At 34.7% G+C, this 23063-nt stretch overlaps 1 protein-coding gene across 1 annotated transcript in view; it reads left to right on the plus strand.

Annotated features, from left to right (window-relative positions):
* luzp2 (leucine zipper protein 2) overlaps positions 1 to 23063 on the plus strand; it is a 161492-nt gene that overhangs the window by 75329 nt on the left and 63100 nt on the right. The window contains exons 2-5 of the mRNA XM_028015199.1: positions 1540 to 1657; positions 6404 to 6474; positions 11471 to 11552; positions 17170 to 17232. Coding sequence (XP_027871000.1) covers positions 1540 to 1657; positions 6404 to 6474; positions 11471 to 11552; positions 17170 to 17232 — 334 coding nt within the window. The remainder of the gene's footprint in view (positions 1 to 1539; positions 1658 to 6403; positions 6475 to 11470; positions 11553 to 17169; positions 17233 to 23063) is intronic.

The following is a 23063-nucleotide window of genomic DNA, read 5'->3' on the forward strand; positions in this document are numbered from 1 at the left end:
ATTAACCACTGGAATCAGTTTAGTCAAATCTGTTAATTTTTGTGGGATTAAATTTACGTCTTAATGGTATTACACTTTTTTGTCATTCACGTAATCACATCCTACGCGTCCCGTATAAAAAAAAAGTTGTTATCCATTTGTCTTTATTAAGCTATATAACGCTCAGATGAATCAGATATTTAATTGATTTCAGGAAGTAAACAGATTATTTAGTTTCTTTTCAATCTTCTTTCAGTTTTCTCTAGATATTAGAATTTAACCTTGGAACCCTCACTACTTTCTTTTAGTTCCAATTGCATTGAAAGACACCATACCACAGGAATATAAAACTTCTACATAACCTTAATATGCATTTGTCAATGTAACCTGCTCATTTCCATCACAACATAGCCGACCTACCGCAGATTCTTTTGAAAATGTTGAAAGATTATACTACATAAGTGCCACAGCTCTCAAATGGCATGAATGATACACATGTGCATCACTGAAACAGAAACAATGGGACTCCAATTTAAATATCACAGCAATCACACAATACTAACATCACTTAACCTCACATTAAATTATGCAGACTGCTTACTCATGTCAGTATTCTGAAACTACAGTTTAAGTCACCGTTCTCAATCTGAATAATTCAGAGAAAAAATATCTAACCAATTAGGAAACTCTTAGACCACTGATATTTTTTTCCTTAAATTGTCAGTCGATAATTCAACATAAAAGAAATTAAAATTGATGGTGACAACACAGAAAATTCCCTGACTCCGATGAAGTAGAATACTGTGAAGTTCGCCCTCTGATTCTTAGCATGTATGCATTATTTAGAGCAGGAGTTTATCAAAATTGATATACGCTTCAAAGAAATGACAGAACTTAACGTTCACAAAAGCTCTTTTGTTTCTAACATTTTGAGCAACATAACTTTTTTTTGTTGTTTTTTTCAAAAAAACTGGCATACTATCCAACATAGGGCTTTGGTCACCTGAAGATCCTTCAAGAGTCTGAGCTTTAAACTCCGGTATTCTGAGTGTTTAAAAATTAAGTAACTCCTTTTTAGGTCAAACAACCATGAAAGGAAGTAAAGCTCCCTTCTATTAAAGCATTTAGGATTATCATAAGCTTGCTGGTTAGATATAGCAAAATAAACATGCTTAGTTATTCTCAATAGTTTTTGTTAAACATGTTTTGGCACAAAACATTTTAGTGCAGATCACTACACAATGTTCCATTTTTTGAAATAATTCTGTAAAATGTTGCAGTGTGACAGGTAATTGATCAATGACCCAGTGATTTGTATTTTACAGTTTGTTTTTTTAATTCAAGCTTCAGTAAATATAAAACAAAACGTAAAGTTTTGATTATGCAATACTTTTCTGCTGAACAGATACAAGTGTCTGTCTCTGTCTGATGTTCTTTTATTTTAAAAGTAAGTGTTTTACTGCAAGTTGAAACACGTCTATCTCTCAAGAGCTCTCTGATGATTGAATTTCCTCAGCTCATGGCAAACATTAAATCGTGAAATCTCTCTACTCTCGATAGACAAAGCTACGATGGTTTGGAGAAGAAGCTAAAAGAAGTCTTCAGTGAACGAAGCAGCATCTTGCATCAGCTCTCAAAGACATCAAAGGAATTGGACAGCATAAAAGGCAACCTGCAGGTGAGAAACATACTGCTTCTCTTTATAATTCTGCACAATGTTTCAGCTGGTAGTTTTGAGTTGTAGGTCAAAGATGAAAAAAATAATAATTCTGTCTTAGCTTTTTGATCATTATGCTGTAAGCCAAATGATTATTATCTAATCATATGTGAAGAGCTTTGCCTGAGCCAAAAGGTGAAGCTCTCAATTTAGCAATCGATCTATGACCCTACCCTGATCTATGGCTACAAGCTTTGGAAAGTGACTGAAAGAATTGGATTTCTGTGTCTGGGTTTTTGAGTTCAGAATACACACCATTACTACATATACTGTACAGCGTCACATAAAATGCTGTAGCCAATTAACGTGGATTTGGCATGCAGAAACACATGATAACAAATGAAAACTTCTTCAGAGCTACAACAGAAAGATTTTTCCACAATCTGTTCTTCAAAATTCTCCACACATTTCAAAAGGAAATTTTAATTGAAATCATAAGTATTTAGCTTCAGTTTGGTTTTTTTGTTTGTTTATTTGAAGTTGTAATTATTGATTCCGTCTTGTTCTTTAGATTTCATTGGATACTTGTACTTTTTTGTTGTTCTCTTAGGTTTAGTTTTTATTTTTGTTTGTTGTTGTTTACATCAGCTCTGTACAGTGTAAACTTCATAAATTTTTTATTTTATATGAGGGGTTTCCTTTGCCTCGGGTTCAGTTTTAAAAGCTCCAGATTGCAGCAGATAGCTAGCAGATTGCCACATCAGCATCTGCTAGCTCTTCCTGAATTATTAAATTATTGAATTTCCCAATCACCTCTTGCAGTTACGACGTTCCTCTGCTTTGCTCTGTCAGGAGAGTTGCACTACATAGTAATAGTTTAGTATCCGAATTCAGAGCATTCTCTGAAACCGAGTTTCATTTGTTATGAATGTCACTCATTTCCTAAAGTAAATAAAAGACAAAATTTATGTCATCGTTCAAATGTCTATCAAGTTTTAAGACTTGATAGACATTTAATCAACATCAGATTATTCAATATTTATAATGACAGAATTAAGACATATATCTCAATAGCATTTCAATTTATTGTTAATAATCAGTGACCTCCAATGGCTTTTCAGTATATTTAGGAGCCTTATTGATTTTTAAACATCTCAAACTACCACTCCTTATTTTGTCATGTTTTCAACAACAGTTAGAATGTATCAAACTATCATCAAAGTGTTAGGATTTGTTTTGGGTTTTGTTATTAGTGTTCATTAGTTTTTTATGTTTTTTTTTGTTTTTTTCTGGTTTGCTTCTGTTTTTACTTCAGTTCGTTCTTTCACAGCTGTACCTCCATTTAATTTCAAAGTTGTTTTTTTATCACCCTAGAGGAAGTTTACTAAGTCATGACGTAATCATCAGTGTTTTTCTGAGTTATTTGAAGACTTTGTAATTTTAGTATGCAAAATTTTGACTTTGATGAAAGTAAAATAAGAGTTGACACCATGTTCAGGATGTATCCCGCCTCTTGCACAGCAACTTTGTAAGGGCAAGATGGGATAAATTATAAACAAATGGATGCATATTCTTAATATTCTATCACTTAACAAACAAAAACCTTATAAGTTTAGTCTGATTTCATATCTTGCAGGAAAGAAAAGGATATATACTTTGGATGTACTGTATCTCTTAGCAGTAAAAAAGTTGGTATAAAAGAACCTTGGACACTTTAAAATTGCTCAGTATTTAGATGTTAAAGTGTTCTGAGAATTTTTGCATAACAATTATCTCACTTTCAGATACCAAATTCTGGTAATTATTTAAGACTAAGTTTATCACCTGAAGTAAATGGAAATTAATTAATATAATCAGGTAATTTAATTATGTCACATTTTGCAGTCACAGTGATCAAATCAAAAACGCTTGTGGAAAAGATGCCACCTACCTTGATAAGTAGACCATCGTTCTCTTACTGTTGATGTTTTAAAATTTTCTGGCATAATTAATACCAGTGAAGAATAGTCCATTTGGAATTGTGTGTATTTCCAGCTCTGCTGTGAGTTTTTCATATGTCTGTTAAAAGTTGTAAAACCTCAGGTCGTCTGGCCACCATCATTGAGGACACAGGGTTTGATGTGTGTTCACTCCAGGCAAGCAGAGCTGGCACCCATCTTTGCCCGGGGACCTGCTCCTGCATGTTGGCAGGGCAGCGGTTGGGCAAAGGAAACCCCTCATATTTGGGCGGTGGAACAAATCTATGCTTTAGAGCTAAGGATCCATCTCCATAAATATCATTAACTTTTCAAACAAAATCAGCGTCAGCAGAATAAAGCAGTGCTACGTTTCTTCAAAAGACAAAGGAGTGAGTGCTTATCTTTCTAACAAGTTGCCCTCTAGGTCCAGGTCAGCAACCTCAATAATTAAACTTTCCGTGACGAGGGGGATTTTTGCTTGGCAGCATGCCCTAGTGATGTTGTTAAGAAGTTAATTCTGAGTTCAAAGCAGTTTTGATGTTGTCACGTTTTCTTAGTGTTATCTGCAATATAAAATATGACTGAACATCATTAACCAGTTATGTAGACTGAATAAGCTCTAATGACTCTAGAGAAGATTGTATGCAGTGAATTTTATATTCATAATACAATGATGTTAGGAGATGATTTACAACCCTCCTGTGATATAATTCAAACATGCTGTTTGTTTAAAATATCATCCATTAAACTACCTAATAGGCTTTAATACAAGACTATTCTTTAAGAGTGAAACTGGGTACTGGTTTGCTTAAACAAGTTATTTTTTTTACCTGCAGATAATTACTGAACTCTGACTGACATTATTTAAGACTAAAACTTATTCAGTACTTTTGGAAAGACCATAGTCTTCAAGAATAATTGCCTCTGTTTTTAATTCAGTTTGGTGGAAAAGGATGTGGTGTTATGCAATTTGTATTTTACCAGTCTTAATGAGAGTTATGTGTTACTCTGTTTTGTATTTGCATCTCAAATGTTTTATAATATTATTCATGCTATTTATTTAACTAAAAGCATGCCTCTATAATATTCCAAATTAGCTAAAATTCTCAGGAGCAGTTGTTTAGTTGTCCCTATACAAATAAGCTAAGAAATTAAACTATTTTAACAGAAAATAAAGGTTTGTGCTTATTTTTAAAGGTGAAATAAATGTTGAAATAAACCCTTCTTGAGATACACAATTTTACCTCTCTTTAATGTCTTAATTAACAGTTTAAAGTTGTGATGTTATGAAAGCATTTTTTGAGCAATGTACAAAAGAAAAACAAACAAACAAACAAAAAACATACAAGTGTCTCTTCTCCAGTTTGGCATTATCTAGAAGCTTTGGAGGGGAGCGTATTTCCTCCTTGCTATTGGATAGATACAACCATAACAACCAACCTGTCAAAGCAAAGATGCCACAGTAAAAGCTTTAATGGGGTACTTTTATAACGGAATCCAAGATGATTGCAGCAGATCCATTAAATCCGCCAAACTGTGTTGCTCTGCTTGAACCAGAAATTTTTTCCAGTAAAATCTCACAATTGTCGGGTCGTCCCAAGATCTAAGGATTATTGAGGCTTTATCAAAACCTTGAAATTCGTGTGATTTTCTTCAATCAACTCTAAGTAAATCATGCAGTGTGTGGGGATGTTTCCTCTGATAAAAATAGGCCACTGCCACCAGGAGTAATGGAGCCTGTATGTGGTCTGCAAAAGATGTTTATGAAGGACTTATAAATCACACACCCAACTAAGTACACTTATTCAAGATCAACTTGGCCTTGCTTGTAAACAGAAATGAGAACAGATGGCAGGAGCAAGAGACAGAGACAAAAAATTGTTTTTTAAGTTGGACGGTTTCCAGCAGTCTTCAGTCTGCACATTAAGATGGGTTGCCACCTTTGTGGGTCATGCTGTACATAAGCTCAGTCAGATTGTGGTATTTGGAGGTCATTTCAATGACTGTGATATTATTTAGGTTGGTGTGTCGAAGTCTTTATGGCATGTAGCGCATGTGACTCAAAACGTCCCCACCAGAACATTACATAGAAATTAATCAGCTATATTCATTTAGAAATAATTGCAATTGCAATAATTGGTTGTTCTGGTAACCACTGTCATCAGCACCTGTTTGCTTGAATTTTTATATTTTTCTATCAATATCGTTAGCATAGTTTTGTATGCTCTGGGTGCATTGGTTCTCCTCCTTTGGGAGAGAAAAAAAAAGACAGTTTGTATTGACTTGTGTTAATTAGCACAGACTTTCAAGCATATTTTAAAAACAAACTCTCCCTTTGATTCCAGATTTACCCCAGAAGTCTGTGCTTCTCGGCTCCACTCTCAACTAATATAAGATCTCAAAGGGCTTTTGGGGCAATCAAATATATCACTAATTACTAATTACCCATCAGGAATCTGGTTAGCCACCAGCAGAAACCAATCTGTGCATCTGTGTGTGCACTCATTAGGACATTTATCAACAGATTGTTAAAAGCAATAGAATTTAGAAAAGGGACATCAACAGGATTCCACATCTGTTGGACATTATTTTAATACTTTTCTCAATAATTGTATCATTTCAGATCATTTTCACACCGACTGGATTTGAGTCCATCTTTACTAAATCCCTGGGAATTGTAGGAAACGTGTACTAAACAGAGCCAGTTCAAATGTCTTTGTTTGTCCTTGTTTGACGCTTTGAATTGCCATTCAATATAGAAAACTGTGCCTTTGCTTGAGAAAAAATAGTGTCTTTTGTTTTCTTTCAGTCCCTGAAAAATGATGAGTCAGTGGCCAAGAAGGATGTGCAAAGGATTCTGGAGCTCAGCCACAAACAAAGGTAAAACTGGGCACCATGGATGATTTAGAAAGGAGATCTTGATCATTGTCTCCTAATTTGCAATGTGTTCTGCTATGATTTGCAAAATTATATTTATATTTATCAATAAAATAATAATACGACAAATTAGGTAGATTTTAAGAGTTTGAGGCTATTTTTTCTGGTATTTTATTTAAAAAATCTAAAGGAAGTTTCAGTTTGTAGATACTGTATATATATATGCAAAAAGACATAAAAAAAAGTTTGAACCCATCCTCATAAATGGCTTCCTGTCAATTTGTCATATGACACCTGTTTCATATGTTTCTTTTGTCTAACCATTGTTTTATGTACTTAAGCAGCCTGTAAGAATTAACTTGTGTCAACTCAGTAGATGTCTTTAGTTTGCTTTTAACAGAAGCCATGAAACACTGTTCCACAGAAGAGGGATTTATAGAAAAATAATATTTTACCATGGGAATAACAGGACACATGAGTGATCTGGAGGGCTTGAGTGATAGAAGTAACCCTGATAAATAGAGTGAGTGATGTTTATCCTTTTGAGTCCCTTGACTGTTTTCCCAAAGTTATTCCTCCATCTCCTTTGGCTGTTTATGCAAATTACAAAAATTTGATCTCTTTTTTTATTATTAGATTTTTAGTATTCATAGACTCTTTAAAAAGTCATGAAACTAAATAGAGGATTTTGTGTCCCATTCAAAATGCAGTTTTGTAGTACATTACTATTGCAGTTTGATTTTGTTTTATGTTTTGGTCCTTTATGTAGAATCCCTTCAAATCGTCAAACTTGTTTGTCCTCAAACAAGTTAGGATATTTTATGAGTACTGTAACCAAATTACATGTATGTGATAAAACATTTACATTTTGATGGATTTTAAACACATTTTCACAAACAATATAAATCCATCAGGATCCATATTGCTCACAATTTTTCCAAGATCTTACATTTCTATTGATTGGACTTCTGATCACAGTTGAGTCTACTCTTATTAAATATGAGACATTAGGACAGCTGAAAAAAAAAAAAAAACATGAATCACCTCTTACTGGTGGAGGCTATTTACATAAAAAATGTTTTAAAAGACTGTGATTGAATTATATAACAAAATGTGTCAGAGCTGATTCTAAGCAACCCCAACAAAGTGATGCGTGGTCATCACAGAACATTCTGTAAAAGATCACTTGTTTTTCTCCCCTTTTTGATTTGTATATAATTGAAGATGCAAAAGTACAAAATTATGAAGTGGGCGAAACAACCAGCTTCCATAATGAAATGATAGACTCTCCTAGGAACCTTTAGAACATCCTTCATTCAGTCGGTGGTTTTGTCTGGTTTCCACTGAGTTATCTGATTTGGTTTTCAGGTTTTGGAGTAGTAACTACTTTCAGTATCAGTAATTTTGAAGCATGTTGGCTTTTTCCAATTTTCAGTGAAAAACGATGCCAATAAAACAGTACATTTACAAAATCTGATTTTCTTTAGTTGAATGATGAATGTTACATGTTAAACATAAATTCTAAAGTTACAGAATCTTTTTAATGAGATTTGTGTATTTCATTTCCTTGAGCTTACAATAAGAATCTAAATATGAATAGAAAAAAAAGCTTTCAACTGCATACAGTAGCTGATGCTATTGACTGTAATTGATGGTGTGGTCTAGTTTATTTATGGTAGAGAAAGAAGCAAGCAGGAGTTGAAAAATAATAAACTAACTAGTGTACATAAAAAATGATTATTCAGTCTTTATTCCCCCAACATATGAGAAGCCATCTGTGATTTAGGGGGCTTTTTTTTTTTTTTACCAGTTAGGATCGTCTGATTAATGAAGTGTGTAATGAGTCTGTTCATGATTAGGAGTCACTTGTCACCTCACATGCTCTCTGAAAAGCTATAGAAGTCTTGTGAGCAAGATCTTGATCGCCAATCAATAGTCCATCACATGGCAGCTCTCACATGTCATCAAGCTAAAAACTATAAAGCAGCAGTTTGGATCAGTGTTGCTTACCTAGCATTTTGGAAGGCATAGTTTTTTTCAGGGTGTTATTAATCCACCTTTGGATTTCCACGGCTGCCAAGAGCAATTACTTGCTGACTCCATTATGGCAGATGCAGACAGATGATTCATTGCAAGTCATTTATTTCTGACATCTCTTAACAGAGATTTGATTGCTTTCTGAAAATAATTTTACCCCAAACTGTGACAGAACAGTCACAGTTTGGGGATGTCTTCCAACAGAAAAGACACTCATGGTTGGAACATAACATTCCATGTTTTGATTATCAACAATTAACTCGACTATGATTGAACCTACTATAAAAACATGTGCTATTTGCTCAATAGAGAGATGTGTATCCCTTTTGTCAGCGTAGGCAATGTTTGCTTATTTGTGCCTCAAACTGTTTCCATGTCTTAGATACTGGCATATATATTATACTGATTACTGATTAAAGAAAAAATGGTTTACTGGTCTTGCGCTAAAAGACAAGAGCATTGGCATCTGAAATATGTGTGCATCAAGATCCTTTACAAAGTGACTGTTGCTGTTATCTTGAAAGGTACTACAGATTCATTACACCACTTTTTCCCTATGCCTTATGTACTTTTAAGTTTAAAGCGATGTTTAGAAATATTAGCAGACTTTTTGAATTTAACCTGGCTGCCTCTTGTGATGTGATTTCTACAAGCATTTTTTAAAAGCACGGATTCACATCACCAGCCTACTTAATATATAATTCATTGTGCTTTGCTGTTATCTGTGCACAGGAAAACCAAACAGTACAGAAATAGCCTCAGCATTATAACACCTATTTACATTTATGCTAGATGTATAATAAATGCAAAAATAGTTTTCACACAGCAGGCTAAAAAAATCTGTGGGGCATTCCAGAGAATACATAAAATGTCATTGGAAAAAGCAAAAATCAAGTATCTTTCAAAAGTGTCTAAATTCACATATCATTAACCAGGGTTTTTAATGCAAAACTGAGCTCAGTGCATGTTTACTACAGTGAATTTCATATAAATGATGGAAGTAGTTCATGACAACAAGAACTGGGTTGAATATATTCTTTTCAGCTCAAAAAGAAGTGGAAAAAATATTATTTATAGGACTTTGCATTGTAGACCCCTTTTAAACATTTCTTACAACCACAAACCTCAATAAATAAAACTTCAATGTAATTTCCTAGAGATTTTGTATTCTCCAATAAAATGACGTAAATAACAATTGTGAGGTTTAACTCCCCATGCAAAGAAGCAATTTCCACAATGCATAATTCTGCCAACATGCCAACTTACCAAGTGGAAGCTTTGCCCAAGGTGAGGTGCAGAGTTAATTTTCTGCCACACATATATTTATTACATGTTGACTAAAAATCTTTGTTTTGCTTTCATTTCATCTGAGCTTTGTTCCATACAATGATTATGGCAAACTGCAGTCAGGATCTATTAAGGGTGCTGTTGCTTTCTTCTTGCCAGTTAATGAAGGGCCTATTACGGCCCCTGGTGTAAAACTTATGAACCACTTTGTGCTCAAACAGTGTTTACTATGGAAATTCTGTTCCCAGCAACAAGTCTATCATTAGAACATTGCTTGGGTTCTGGTCAGAAACTCCAAAAAGGCCTGGAAATCTGAAATGCTGTTCTATGCATTGGTGCAGATAACTTTCAGAATATTGCTTCTTGCAACGTGAAGTTGCAAAGAGGCGACCCTGTCGCTTAATCAAGACACTCTCATAGGGAAATATGAGCATCCCCACCCCACCTGACACCTCTCTCCCTGGGCAACTTCGGAGTAGGAGTGAGTCCAGCTCTTCTCCTGGAGTTTGATTTCAGAGCTCAAGCTGTGAGTCCTGTTATTTCCTGCTGGGACTACTCAACCCGACACAACAACTCTGGCACCTCAGTGAGGTGAAATTCCATGTCCTAAAACCAGATTATGCTGCCAGCACAATAAGCATAGCCAACATTCAGAACCTTTGCTTCTTCCAACCTGAAGTCACAAAGGGGCATCTGTCTTGCTCACTGTAGAAAACTCAATCAAGACACTCAGCTGGGGGCTGAGAATCCCCACCACGCTTTTGCTTGTCATTCAACTTGCATGGCAACTGATCCGTTCTTACCTGCATGTGGTGACCCACATAGAGGGGACTTCCTGTATATTCTTCAGGCTGAGCCCCAAGAGTCAAAGCCTGGCTCCAGAAGAGTGGCCCAGACTCCCTAATCCGAATAAGGTTTGCATCTTGTTCTTATCATCTGTCTTATTGGAATCCATAAAAGCACCAGGACACGTTAAGAAGAAAAAAAGAAGAAACACTGCTCTTAATTTTAAAGTGTAAGCTTTTGATTTTTGGTTGGTCAGATCTTTGGAAATCAGGATACAGAAAAAAAAGGGCTGAATAGTTATGCATGACATACACTTCAGGGTTTATTTGTAATAACATTTGAAAATGTTAATTCTTTTCTTTCCTGTTTGGCATTGTGCTACTTTTTGCTGCTCTAAAAAACTGAGACAAATACACTTTAATTTCTTGCTTTACTATAAAAAAATGTATAAACATTCAGAGGTTTTGAACTCTTTTGCTAGACAGTGTAAGAAAACCAAATACTAAATATGTATTTTGAGCAGAGAAAACATTCATTTGTTTTGATATGCACAAATGTCAAAAGCAGTTCACGCCTCAACTGTTTGCACTTTTACTAGTTAGGAAATGCTGATTTTTCTTCCCCAAAGATTGATAAACACTTGTTAAGGAAATCTACCAATATTACCAACATTGTGATTAAATTAGCTTAAATCAAGTGTTGTTTTTTTTTATTTTCTACAAAATAAAAAATATTTTATTGTGACTAGTATTTGTTTCTACACAAAAATCTATTTTCTCTCAAAGGAGTGTGCTTTAGAAAACCATTCAGAGGTAGTGTAGTAAAGGGCTCGGAGAGTGTAAGGACGATGTGCTAACAGGGTGTTTCTCACTTCCCTGCCACTTGACAGAGAGGAGATGAAGTCCCTCCAGGCAGCCCTGCAGAAGCAGCTGGATGAGGCAAATGAGAAAGCTGAAAAGCAGCAGGCCACGGTAAGACAGAGATGACCTCACCATCAGCGCTCGGTCTCCTCTAACCAGCCCCGTCACCTGTCACACAGCCCCCCTTGGTGATCGACGCTCATTACGCAGCAGCTGGCTTTTTCTTCCGTCTCACAACTTCAAACTGAAACTCTGACACAGCAGGAGAAAACCTTTTGCCACATCTTATTTTTTTGATTACAATTTCGAAACCCTGATCTAATGTGTATATTGTGATATAATATAATGGAAAGAAGCAAACGTTTTAATTTAAATAGATGGCCGTGTGACTTTTTTCAGTAACTTGCTGAACAAAGTTACTTTTCTTTAGATAATCAGATCTTCACTGATTTTAAATGTATCTTACTTGTAGCAAATGACACCATTACTTTAAACCACATTCTTAGGCCATTAAATATGCACAGAATACACTGCCATTATTCAGAGGGAAGTGAAGAGTGACCATACATAATTTAGGTTGCAAAATAATATTACAGATGGACGGTTTTTGCTGTTTATTTCATTTCTTTTAAGTATTGAAATGGAGTTAATAGTGTGCTTATCCAAATATTTCATAATTGCTAAAACTACACAGACTTTAAATAAAAAAGTCAAATTCATTCATAAAATTAATTTATTTTTCTTATATAGTTTATAATTTCTAAATACTATAAATACTGATACATTGATTTTCCCTTTAACTACCAAAATTGAAGACAAACACAATTTTAAGTAGGATAAACAAAGATAAATGTAAGCAATACTATTCATTCCCATTTTGGATTTATAAGAAGAAGTCACTAAAGTACTGACTCACTTTCAGGTAATTAGTGTTCCAGCTCCTTCTTGTGATGTAAAGACTTATCTGGTTATTGATATTGCAACTATAGGAGACAGTTACTAGAAATCAATACAGATATTTTTAAAAGTAGATCTTTGAATCTACATCATGTAGATTAAGATATCTACATGAAGTAGGTTATAGGCTATCATCTACCTCAGGTTATATTTAAGATATTCTCGATTTTGCAAGATTGGCTGTAATCAGGTACAGGTGTGGTGTTTGAAACTCTACTTAACCTTTGTGTCCATTCATGACTTAATAAGAGGGAGATTGTGTTTTTCACCTATTGTCTGTTTGATTTGAATCGTTATTTTACTTTCCCAAAATAAATCATTTGGACAATGTTTTTTTTAATGATTAGTCATATTATCTTTGTCTGATATTAACCTTTGCTTGATGATCTGGAACCTACACATGTGACAGAAAACATACAAAACTGTTAAGGTGCAAATACCTTGTAATTTAACCTTGATGTCATATCAGCAAGGACGAATTTTACACAAGTCATTTAAATTCTAAATTAGTAGTTTTGACTTCCAGCTTTTGCAAATAGATTGATTTGCATTTATACAATACCTGTAATAATAAGCTCTCACATTTTCAGTCAAAATAAATACTTTCTGTGTAACTTACTTACCTCCACAAATCCTTTTCACTACTTAAATAAAATAATATATCTGCTGTAAATTGGACTGCAGCACTGACTCACGGCATACTAGTGGTTTGGTACTAAAAAGAAAAGAGGCTACTTCAGTACTGACTCACCCCCAATTATTCAAAGATTCGACTTGTTCTTGTTATGTAAAGATAGTTTAAGGCATTTATGTCTTTACAACAGTAGGCAGTCTTTATTTGCCTCATATTTTATGCCAAGGCCTTCAGTTATCCTGAGAAAATACACAACCGCATTTTGAAACACTCTTCTCCTCTAGTGAAAGTGAATGTATTGGTTTTTCTCCTCTGTAGCCTGAAAGTCTGACACAAAGAGAGAGATCTGACACCTGACTTACATGTTTTATCCAAGATAAAGAGCTTTATGAGCTGTCAGAAACATTGAACATAGCTGATGCTAAAGGGTGACACAAGCTTGCCTCCTAAAGTCATGCATTACCCCTTTAACCTTTTTGTGAGTAATCACTGCCATGGCACAATCTCATCCAGCCAGCCAGCCAGCCAATAAGTGAGTTCTTGGAACGTCTGGGTGGCTTCTCCAATTTATCATGTAAAAATTTTAAATTGCATGGCATAAGTTGCGGGTTAGAATGTCAAGTCTTCACTGATGTGGATGCTGAAACATGCTCTCTTCCACTTTTACATTACCTTCAAACATTTTTTTTCTGCCCAGAACATAGAAATTACTATCTTAAATAACTGCCTCTTACCATTTAGATGCCAATAAAACAGTTGCCAACTAAGGATGAAAGCACTCTCTGTTGTACCAGTTTATGTTCCTTGTTTGCTGCTTTGACCTATGTCAGAAACACCACTGTGGTTTTGATTGGGTGTTTTATTTCTTACTTTATATGTAATTTCTTCCCAGTCAGTCAGAACTGAAGTAGTGTAAATTTTCATGATTACAGTTATAGGATTAGAATAAAATCCTCTTGTTCAGGATTAAATAAATACCCTGCTATTTAGCTCAATTATATGGTAAACTGTTTGTGCCTTGTGTTTGAAAAATTAAGGTCATTCTAATCAGTTTCAAATATTTACGCTCTGTATTTGTTCTAAGAAATGCACTCATGACAGCAGACACACTGGCTCAATACTTAGATGCATTTTATTAGCATCATCTAAGTCCCACAAGTACAATATTCCTGATCAGTATGTTAGACATTGTCAACAAAGTGAAAAAAAATTACAAGTGCTACAAACATTTCCTAATTTATAAAAAGAATCTACAATTTATACGCAAATGTCTAAAACTTAGTAATTAAAACAATAGCCTTTGAACTTCATATTCAAAATGAGGTTTATTTTGTGCTGTTTATTCCTTTAAAACCCAATGCCAGTATTTTTCTTGTTGCTGTTTTTCTAACCATCCCCTCAGGCTGTGGCAGTGAGTGAAAGGCTCAAACATGAACCTCGATGTTATCATGTGCTGCTTGGGGATGTGAGTCAACTGACAAGACTTAGTTTACTATTCCCTGGGGTGTATACCTGGCATGAGGTCACCAGCCCTATGAATCTTTTCCTTTTTGTCCCCGAGACTATCTTGACGACCTCTCCCAAGGACACACAACACTTGGGAAAGCAAAAATACTCTCTTAGAATGGAAAAAAAAAACAAAAAACAGACAAACTCCAAACTCAGCCTATCTGTCTTATACACACACACCAAATGTATTTGTTTGGTTGCCCATGGCAGGAATTTGCCATCTGCAGTTGGTGTTTGAACTTCCATTTGGCTGAAATAAACACATACTCACAGGGCTCATGCCTGTACCAGGAAAGCATGCTGAGCTGTTGACAAAAGGATTGCCAAAAACAAAGATATCACTCTGCCGTAATAAAAATATAAGCCAATAAGTCGGGCACTGTGAGCAAATCGGGAATAAATGCATCAATGTATCACATTTCTGGAAGTCTGCACTCAAACATACCTACAATCTACACACAGCACTAACGAGTGAAATGTCTTATGTGGACATATCTTAAAATTAAAAGAGCCTTTAAATTGAGATGAATGGATATCTAAATACTTATAAACTAAATATTTTCTGTCCTCTTTGATAAGATTGTGTTAGCATCTTGACATGCAATATTTGCCGACTTTGTCTCTGCAAAACTTCTCCAAATGTGTCAGATTATAAGGACCTATAGTCCACAGCACTTTTGAGATCATCTGTCAGATATAGTTCTAGGCCACTTTAAAATCTGTATTTTCTTCTTTTGTGAGTTTGAACCCATGCTTCAACTCACATTAATACTAAAAAGCAGAATCCATCTTCATTTTCAACTTTCTAGGGGACAAATGAAGGTTTCAAGTCAAAATGAGATCTACTTGCATCTGGATATGGGAAGTGTTATTTTTGGACTAAACTTATATTCTGGAATTTGGATGAAAGATGTAAGTTTTGTTTCATTAAACTTAAATGTTTTTTGTTATTTTTGTTTTTTATATAAATATCTTTGGGGCAGTGCTTGATACTGTGATGTTGGAAAGCATGTTTAATTCCCCTCAATTAGTGCAACATTTACAAGGAAAATCTGTTAGTGAATGTAACACCTGTAGAGAGTATTAGGAGAATACCCATTTAAAATCTGGCCAAAGCGTCTCTACTGATGCTAAATAACTGAGATGAAAGCATTTTGGGATGCCTTCTCCCTCACTAGAAAAACAAGTCTCTATATAACTGGTCCCAATCTCCATGCCAATAGTCACTGAGTTGAGATTTTTTGTCAAATGATTCTCAGATCTCTACTCTTAGAGTATAAACTTCATCCCTAAACATGTCAATTCTCCCACAGTTAGGATGTGCTACCAATGCCAGAAGGACACACAAAACTGCATTGGCTTATTACAAATTGAGAAATGGACACTGAAAAACATTTTAAATAAACTAAGAGACAATTCCACAGAAGTGTTTAAACAAAAAAGGCTGAATTCTAATGTTAATTTGAAACTCAGTTTAACAAAATATCAATAGAAAGGTGTTTAATATATTTTTCTATCTTGGATAGTGTTTTCTTTTTCATCTAATTTGTACAAATAAAAATCACAGTAAAGTTTGAAATGACTTACCATGTCAGTTTTATTACATTGTATCACAGGTGTTTAGCTTTTTCTATCCCTGTCACTGTTTTTATATTCACTTTTATATACAACTGCAAACATGCTCATGCTTGTATGAGCATGTACAGTATCTCAGTAATTCAAATGTATTTCTCATTGTGCTTCTGCTGAACACAATCAGCAATTAAGAGGCCGTGTCACAATCAATTTTATGAAACAACAGTTAGCGCTCGAATGTAGTGCTCTCTCTATCTTTGTATTTTTAGAGACAGTGACAGTGACATTTGATGTAATTATGACCTGTGTAGCAATGTGAGTCAACTGGTAAGGTATGGACTTATTCACTGAAAAAAAAACAATCAACTAAAATAAAGAAGCATTTCTGTTTCTTTCTACTCATAAATTTTCATGGTTGTTTTAGTGCCTACAGTAAATCCATAGTATTTGATTCTAGTTAGTTTCTTTTTTTTTAATATTACTTGCAGCAAATGTGTAATGAAGCAAATGTGTGGTAATCTGGAGCTAAAACTGTTCTCCCCAAAGGCATGAGTAATTTTTGCTATACGCTAGACTACAAAGCTGTTTAAGAAGATTAGTAGTATTTTTTCTGATTCTTTGTGACCCATTTTTAACTGGTCTATGTTGTCATTGTGTGGCAGTTCAGTAGCATTATTATTTCTTGTTTCTTTTTTTCTTTTGTTTGACAAAAGCATTCTAATGTGAATGTGAGAGGATTTGTTTCCCACTGGAGCATCTAAAAAAGAAGTTAAAGCCTTAGATTTAAAAATATAACTATTCAGCATCATAAATAACTTCTTTTGTTTTTTTTTTTTTTGTCTGAAGCATCTGTCTCTTAGACATTTGTTTTAACTTTCCGCACACAATAATTAAATCTTTATTATATGAACTCACATTTGGGATAGATAATTTATTATCACTGCTTTCCATTTAATTGCTTGTGCATTTTGCCTTGTTCCCTGACTAAAAATATTCACACTTAGACGCTGTTTGCTTCTCTGATTGTGTTCCTTGTTCCTCTTTTGTCCTCAGATAAAATTTCTGAAAGTGGAGATGGAGAAAAAAACAAAAATCATCAAGGATTTACAACAAGAGGTGAGTCATCAAAGTATCATCAAATGCTGACAAGAATCCCAATACACATTTATAAGGTACATGTATCAAACCTATCTTGTCGTAATTTACCCATCAAAGTTCTCTGGCTCTTTTCATTGTTCAGATCAATTTGATTTAATGATTTTCTGAGTTTGCCAAATGACTTCTGACAATCTGAGGGGACCAAGGAAAGGCCTTGTTAATTTCAATCAGAGGTGGACATACACTGGGTTGAACACAAGGGTTTCTTTCAAATGTTTTGTGAACACAGGAGGGCATTCTTTGATCATCACTGCAGCCATGATTGCAATTGTTGAATGACAATTTGGCCTCTTTTCAAAGTACCCCTGTGCATGGTTGTCAATATTAGTGCAAATACTAAGTTGAGCTGAAAACTTTCAGTCTGAAGGTTTTCACAACCACAAGAATTTTACTGTTGATGCCTTAATCATTTGTGGAAAAACTTCAGCAAACATCACTCCAATTAAACTTTGACTACGAATCCTTACTATTTACGTTTTAGCTCATTATCGGCAGAAATGAGGAAAAAGAAAAAAAAACGAGATTGCACATATAAAAGAAATCAAAATAACATCTGCCTATTAATAGAGCATGCTATGTTGGGCATGTAAGACTTTAAAGATGTTTTATGCCCATACATTGGAGTTTTCTTTTATTCTCTTTGCCTAAGGGTTGTTTAGGTTGTAATGTGACAAGAAAATTAGGGGTCTGCTGCAGACCAGTACTGATAATTGAAATCAAAATGATACAGTGCCATGTAATTAATTTTTACAGAGGCTTATAAGTACAAGAAGTATTTTTAACAGATCAATAAGGATCTATGAAAGCTTATTTCTGAATGGATTGAAACAATATACAAGACTTTACAAATGTAGAAAGGTTCTTCTAGCAGATAAACCTCTATGGTGAAATCAATACAAACCCATTTCATAATTGGTTTTTAGGTCTAAACTTTGAAGCAATGGGAAAAAAAATATATTGTGTAATATTTATGTAATACAGTAACAGAGAATGTTTTCAATTGCATCAAGCTAATAAATTAAATCAGAGCAAGATGATGAAACTATTCTGAAAAATCACACAATATTGCTCAAAGCTTCACTGTGAAAAGTAGTTTTTCGCCAGATGCTCAAATTAATTAGGGAGCAGTTCTGATTAAACTTTTGTTCAGTAACATGATCAAGTGACTCAGATTGGGAACTAAACAATGACATAATGACATCAAATTACTGGAGTCAAGCTGTTCTGAGAAGTACCTGTCACTGTGCAGGTTTCTGTGAATTTATCAAAGATGCATGCAAACAATGTGAGTCACAGGAGATGAATCAGATGAATTTTCTTGCACATTTAAAAAGAAAAAACAACTAATTTCCATTTTTATCCATTGTTTTTTCTTTTTCATGTTATGGGGGTTTATATTTATGCACCTTTAATTACAGTTGACATTTGCTTCAACTCACAAATTGGTGAAATCATTTGTCACAGTCTGCTATGCAGTTCCCTATGTGTTTTTTTTTTTGGTATTCGTAATTTCCTGACCTCTAGAAACATGGCACATTTGGAACATTTTAACTTGATGTCACAATATTTCACTGATCAACAGTTGCCAGTGTTCTGCCTAGAGGGAGCATCTTGCCATCTTTAGCAGGGTACAAAAGGCCAAAATCACCAAGTGGAATAATTCAATCAGTCCCTCCTGGATATTAAAATGACTCACTTGTAACAGTGAAAGCAGATGTAGTCATTTCTCATGACTTCATGATTTGTTTGTTATATTTATTCTTTTTCTTATTTGTCTTTGGATAAAGTTGGACTGAGCACAAGCTATAATGTGACAGTTGTAACAAAGGTTACTTTATTTCAAAACGGAAAAGTTGACCTATACAATACAGGTTCTTTAGTACACCAAGCTTTGAAGATCTTCCAGAGGTTTTCTTGTTTTCTCCCATTGGCAAACACTGCACTGAAAAGACATTCTTACTTTTTCTTGTTTACTTTTTCATATTTTTACATTTTTACACTTCTATTTACCTCATAATATTTAATGGTACTTTATAGTTATGATTAAAACAGCAAAAGTAGTACATCATTGTAAAGTAAAAGAAAATATGTGAAAGATTTGGCATTTTCTAACTATATCGTTGTACAGAGAACCGTAGCTCACCCACAGTATGGGAAAGAAAAAAATATCTAATCATTGACTTCAAAGGTTATTTTTATCTTTTCCATATCATGAACACAGGTAACATGGAATAAATGGATACATAAATCCCAAAACCTAGTACTTTGGGCTTTATTATAAGTGTTTCCACTTATGATGGAAACACCAGGTTTCATATTCTACCCTGTAATTCACACTGTGGTGCTGAGCTACATTCTGCTGTAACTGATATTGATTTGATTTTGGGAAACCTCCATAACAAATCCATATTCTACCATCAGTCATCACTACAGGTACAACCTAAAGGCCTCATAAAGTGGAATATTTGCTTGTGTATTAATGGACTTTCATTGTGATATCAAACATACTAAGACATTGGTATGAGTGTTCTAGGATTAGATGCATTGGATTTGCTCTTGGATGTCCCTCTGCTGGAAGTAATCAGAGCGAAACGCAGAGACACTTCAATAATCAATCAAGTGATTTTCACAGCAGGAGTTTGTACACATCTGCAATACTCTGCAGCAGATCAGTTTAACTGACTAAATAATCCTTAAAAGGACCATGATTTAGCTTTGTGATTGACAATTTGAGATTCCTTAACTTACACATAACATCTCGTTTTGGATGAATTACGGAAACAGTAATGAGGGTGCATGAAAGTGGCAGAGTGATAATCACAGCCACTGCAGCTTTTGTATGATTCCATGTTTTCACATGTTCTGAACCCAGTCCTACCACTAATCTTCATTATCATAAGCCAGTCATCAATGCACACACTAATCTTGCCAAAACAAAGAGCTGGCAAACAGCTTTGGCAACTGTTAGACTTGATTTAAAGTTAACTGGGCTGTAATTGAAGTGAGACAGCAAATTATCAGCCCTTTTTAATGAAAGCTTGTCTAAACGCTGTGCTATAGCAAAGTTGGTGCAGAAGTTACTTACTCACAATTACACTGTTGGCAAGAGGCTGAAGCAGGAAGCAGTGAAAACATCAGTAGAGAAATGATTTCATAAATACATAGTTGTCCTCACTGCTTCATCACTGTTGACATTTTAAGGTCTGTGTTCTCTGCTTCACATCTACATATTGTGCAGGTTTGAGGGCTTTTGCAATCACAGAATGGATTGTTTGTGGTCAATAGAAGTCAAAGGACTTATATTGTTGACATTTATATCACAGATACATGCAGAGTAATATGAGAACATTTTCCTGTATCCGTTATTGTTTTGAGGCTGCACGATGTAGCAGTGTTTAGTTACCTTGCAGCTAGAAGGTTCTGAGTTTTAATCCTGGCCTGTTCTCTTAATGCATAGAGTTCTCCCCATGCATGACCAAAAACATGAGGAGTGTGTGCGTATCTTATGTCTTTTCTTGTAACGTGCTTTATCTTAAGTTTATAAATCCAAATACTGCCAACTTTCTTTCTAGCAAATATCCCAAAATACAGCCTTAAAAATAGATTGAAGTGTTGCTGGTCCTCTACTTTGCAGGGGATCCAGAAGATTCCTGGATGCCTTTGGGCATCAAGGACACTTTTAGCAACAGTAGCTTGCATGGTAAATTCAAACTTTAACAAATTATTTTGTGGACAAATTAATGTTCAACAGTAGTTAGTTGAGGTATCCAGTTAATTAAAATTGGACATAATGCCAACATAAACAGGTTAAAAAACCATTTGCTGTTTTTATCTGTTTAATACTTGGACAGTAATTTGTTTTTTATAAAGTAAACAGTTTTTTATGGATCAGCCTGACTACTAACCTATTTCACCCAAGTGCTTCAAGACGTATTCTAAGAGCTATAAAAGGGGTGGAAAGACTCAGAAGTGATGAATATTACAGTCACCAAATGATGAGAAGGAGCAGTACAACAGATAACGTCAACTGAGTAATACTGTATGACAGTGTCACTCACAGAAAAATGTTCAGATTGTTAATGACTTTTGTTAATTACTTAGATTGAGGTCTCTACCATAGATGTTATCTGTTCTTTTATTCTAATGACAGTATGACTGACAACACTTAAAAATAGTTATGAGCAAACAAATCAAACACCTTGTTCTAGAGTTGCGCTCTATATCCAGCCTTTTGATTTACCATGACATTAAATATGGTAATATTTGAACGTGCACTCTAGAAGAGGCATTGCACCTAAATATTTTATGTTCAGTATGAATTAATTGCATGTAGAGCAATATAGCTGTTTTCCACTAAATGTTGAATTGCAATGTTCTACTGACAAGATCACTGATAATATTACATAACAGTAAAATTTAAAGTAATGCTCTTGTAAGTCATATTCAAATAAAGAAGCAATGCTTTCAGATTATATTACATGTTGATACTTAAAAAGCAAAGTTTCACATTATTCCACTGGTCATAATTGTGACAGGTGAAAAAGGATTATTTTTTAAATGAAAATCTTTATTAGTTCAAAGGGTTACCAATAACATGTTATGTGTTTTATACAGGCCAGTGTATGTGCCCTGGTTTATCACACAATCAAAACAAGGAAACCTTAACATTTTGTTAATAGAAGCAATAAGCTTTGGTTCTTCATTATTGACTGACAGATTTGCAAACAATATTGTCTTCTAGGAATGCATACTCAAAACATTTTGTGTAATGCCATTGTTACGGAAATGTGATTTTTGTTGTGAAGTTCATAATAATTCCTGGCAAAGCTGAAATGAACATCTATACAGCAAACAATACCCTTTGTTTACATCAGTCCGCGCTTTTGGAATGTCTTTTTATGTTGCATATCATTGTGAGGTCTGTTATGGTGTCACTGGGGAAGCTTTATGGCTGCAATTCACTGTCAAGCCGTCATCAATGATTTGCTTTCAAGGCTTATTATGAGTATTGTGCGGGAGAATGATTTACAGGCTGACTTGGATCCTGCTGGGACTCATCAGGTTCTCAAAGAGCATTGTAATAGACAGTTTTGCCACACTCCCAGCCCAGAGCTGCTGATGCTGATATATGTTTTGGTTTAAAATGGCTTCACATCATTGTCCTCCTCCTTTCATGTCTTCAGAATGTCATTTTGCTGGGTAAATGGCAGAGAAACAACATTTACTGACATCACAACATTTACTGGATGTTTTTGTGATACTAATGCTAGCAACAAAGGTGGCAAAATGAAGTGAGCCGAAAATTGAATATGTATCCTATATGAATATTTAGGAAGCCTTGGACAAAAACGTTTAAAAAATTGTATTGTTATAGATAATCAGTTATATATTTGAATGATATACAGTACATGTATACATATAGTTAATTGATGCAAATTATGAACAAAATTCCATGATACAATTTAAATATTACAAGCCCGTAGGGTCTTGTAATATTAAAGGCTTTTAGTGTGAAACAAAATTTACTAAAAAAAAATATAAGGTGTCAGAGTTTTGCAAATAGTTATCTCATGAATAAGTTTGTCTCGCTACTCTAAGCTGAAAACAAGGTGAGGTGGACCATGCTGTTCTTGGAGAAACTGGTTTCAGCTAGTTCAGAGGGACCGCTCTACTCCTTATCTTTAAGTTTCTGTTTTATGACCGACCCCCACCCCACTTTCAGTAAACCCAGGCTGCTGCGAGTTGGAGTTGTCCTGAGGCACCACTGAGACTCTCTCCCTTTGCAAAGG

This window comes from Xiphophorus couchianus, chromosome 4, assembly GCF_001444195.1.
Source record: "Xiphophorus couchianus chromosome 4, X_couchianus-1.0, whole genome shotgun sequence".
In the NCBI taxonomy this organism is placed as follows: Eukaryota; Metazoa; Chordata; class Actinopteri; order Cyprinodontiformes; family Poeciliidae; genus Xiphophorus; species Xiphophorus couchianus.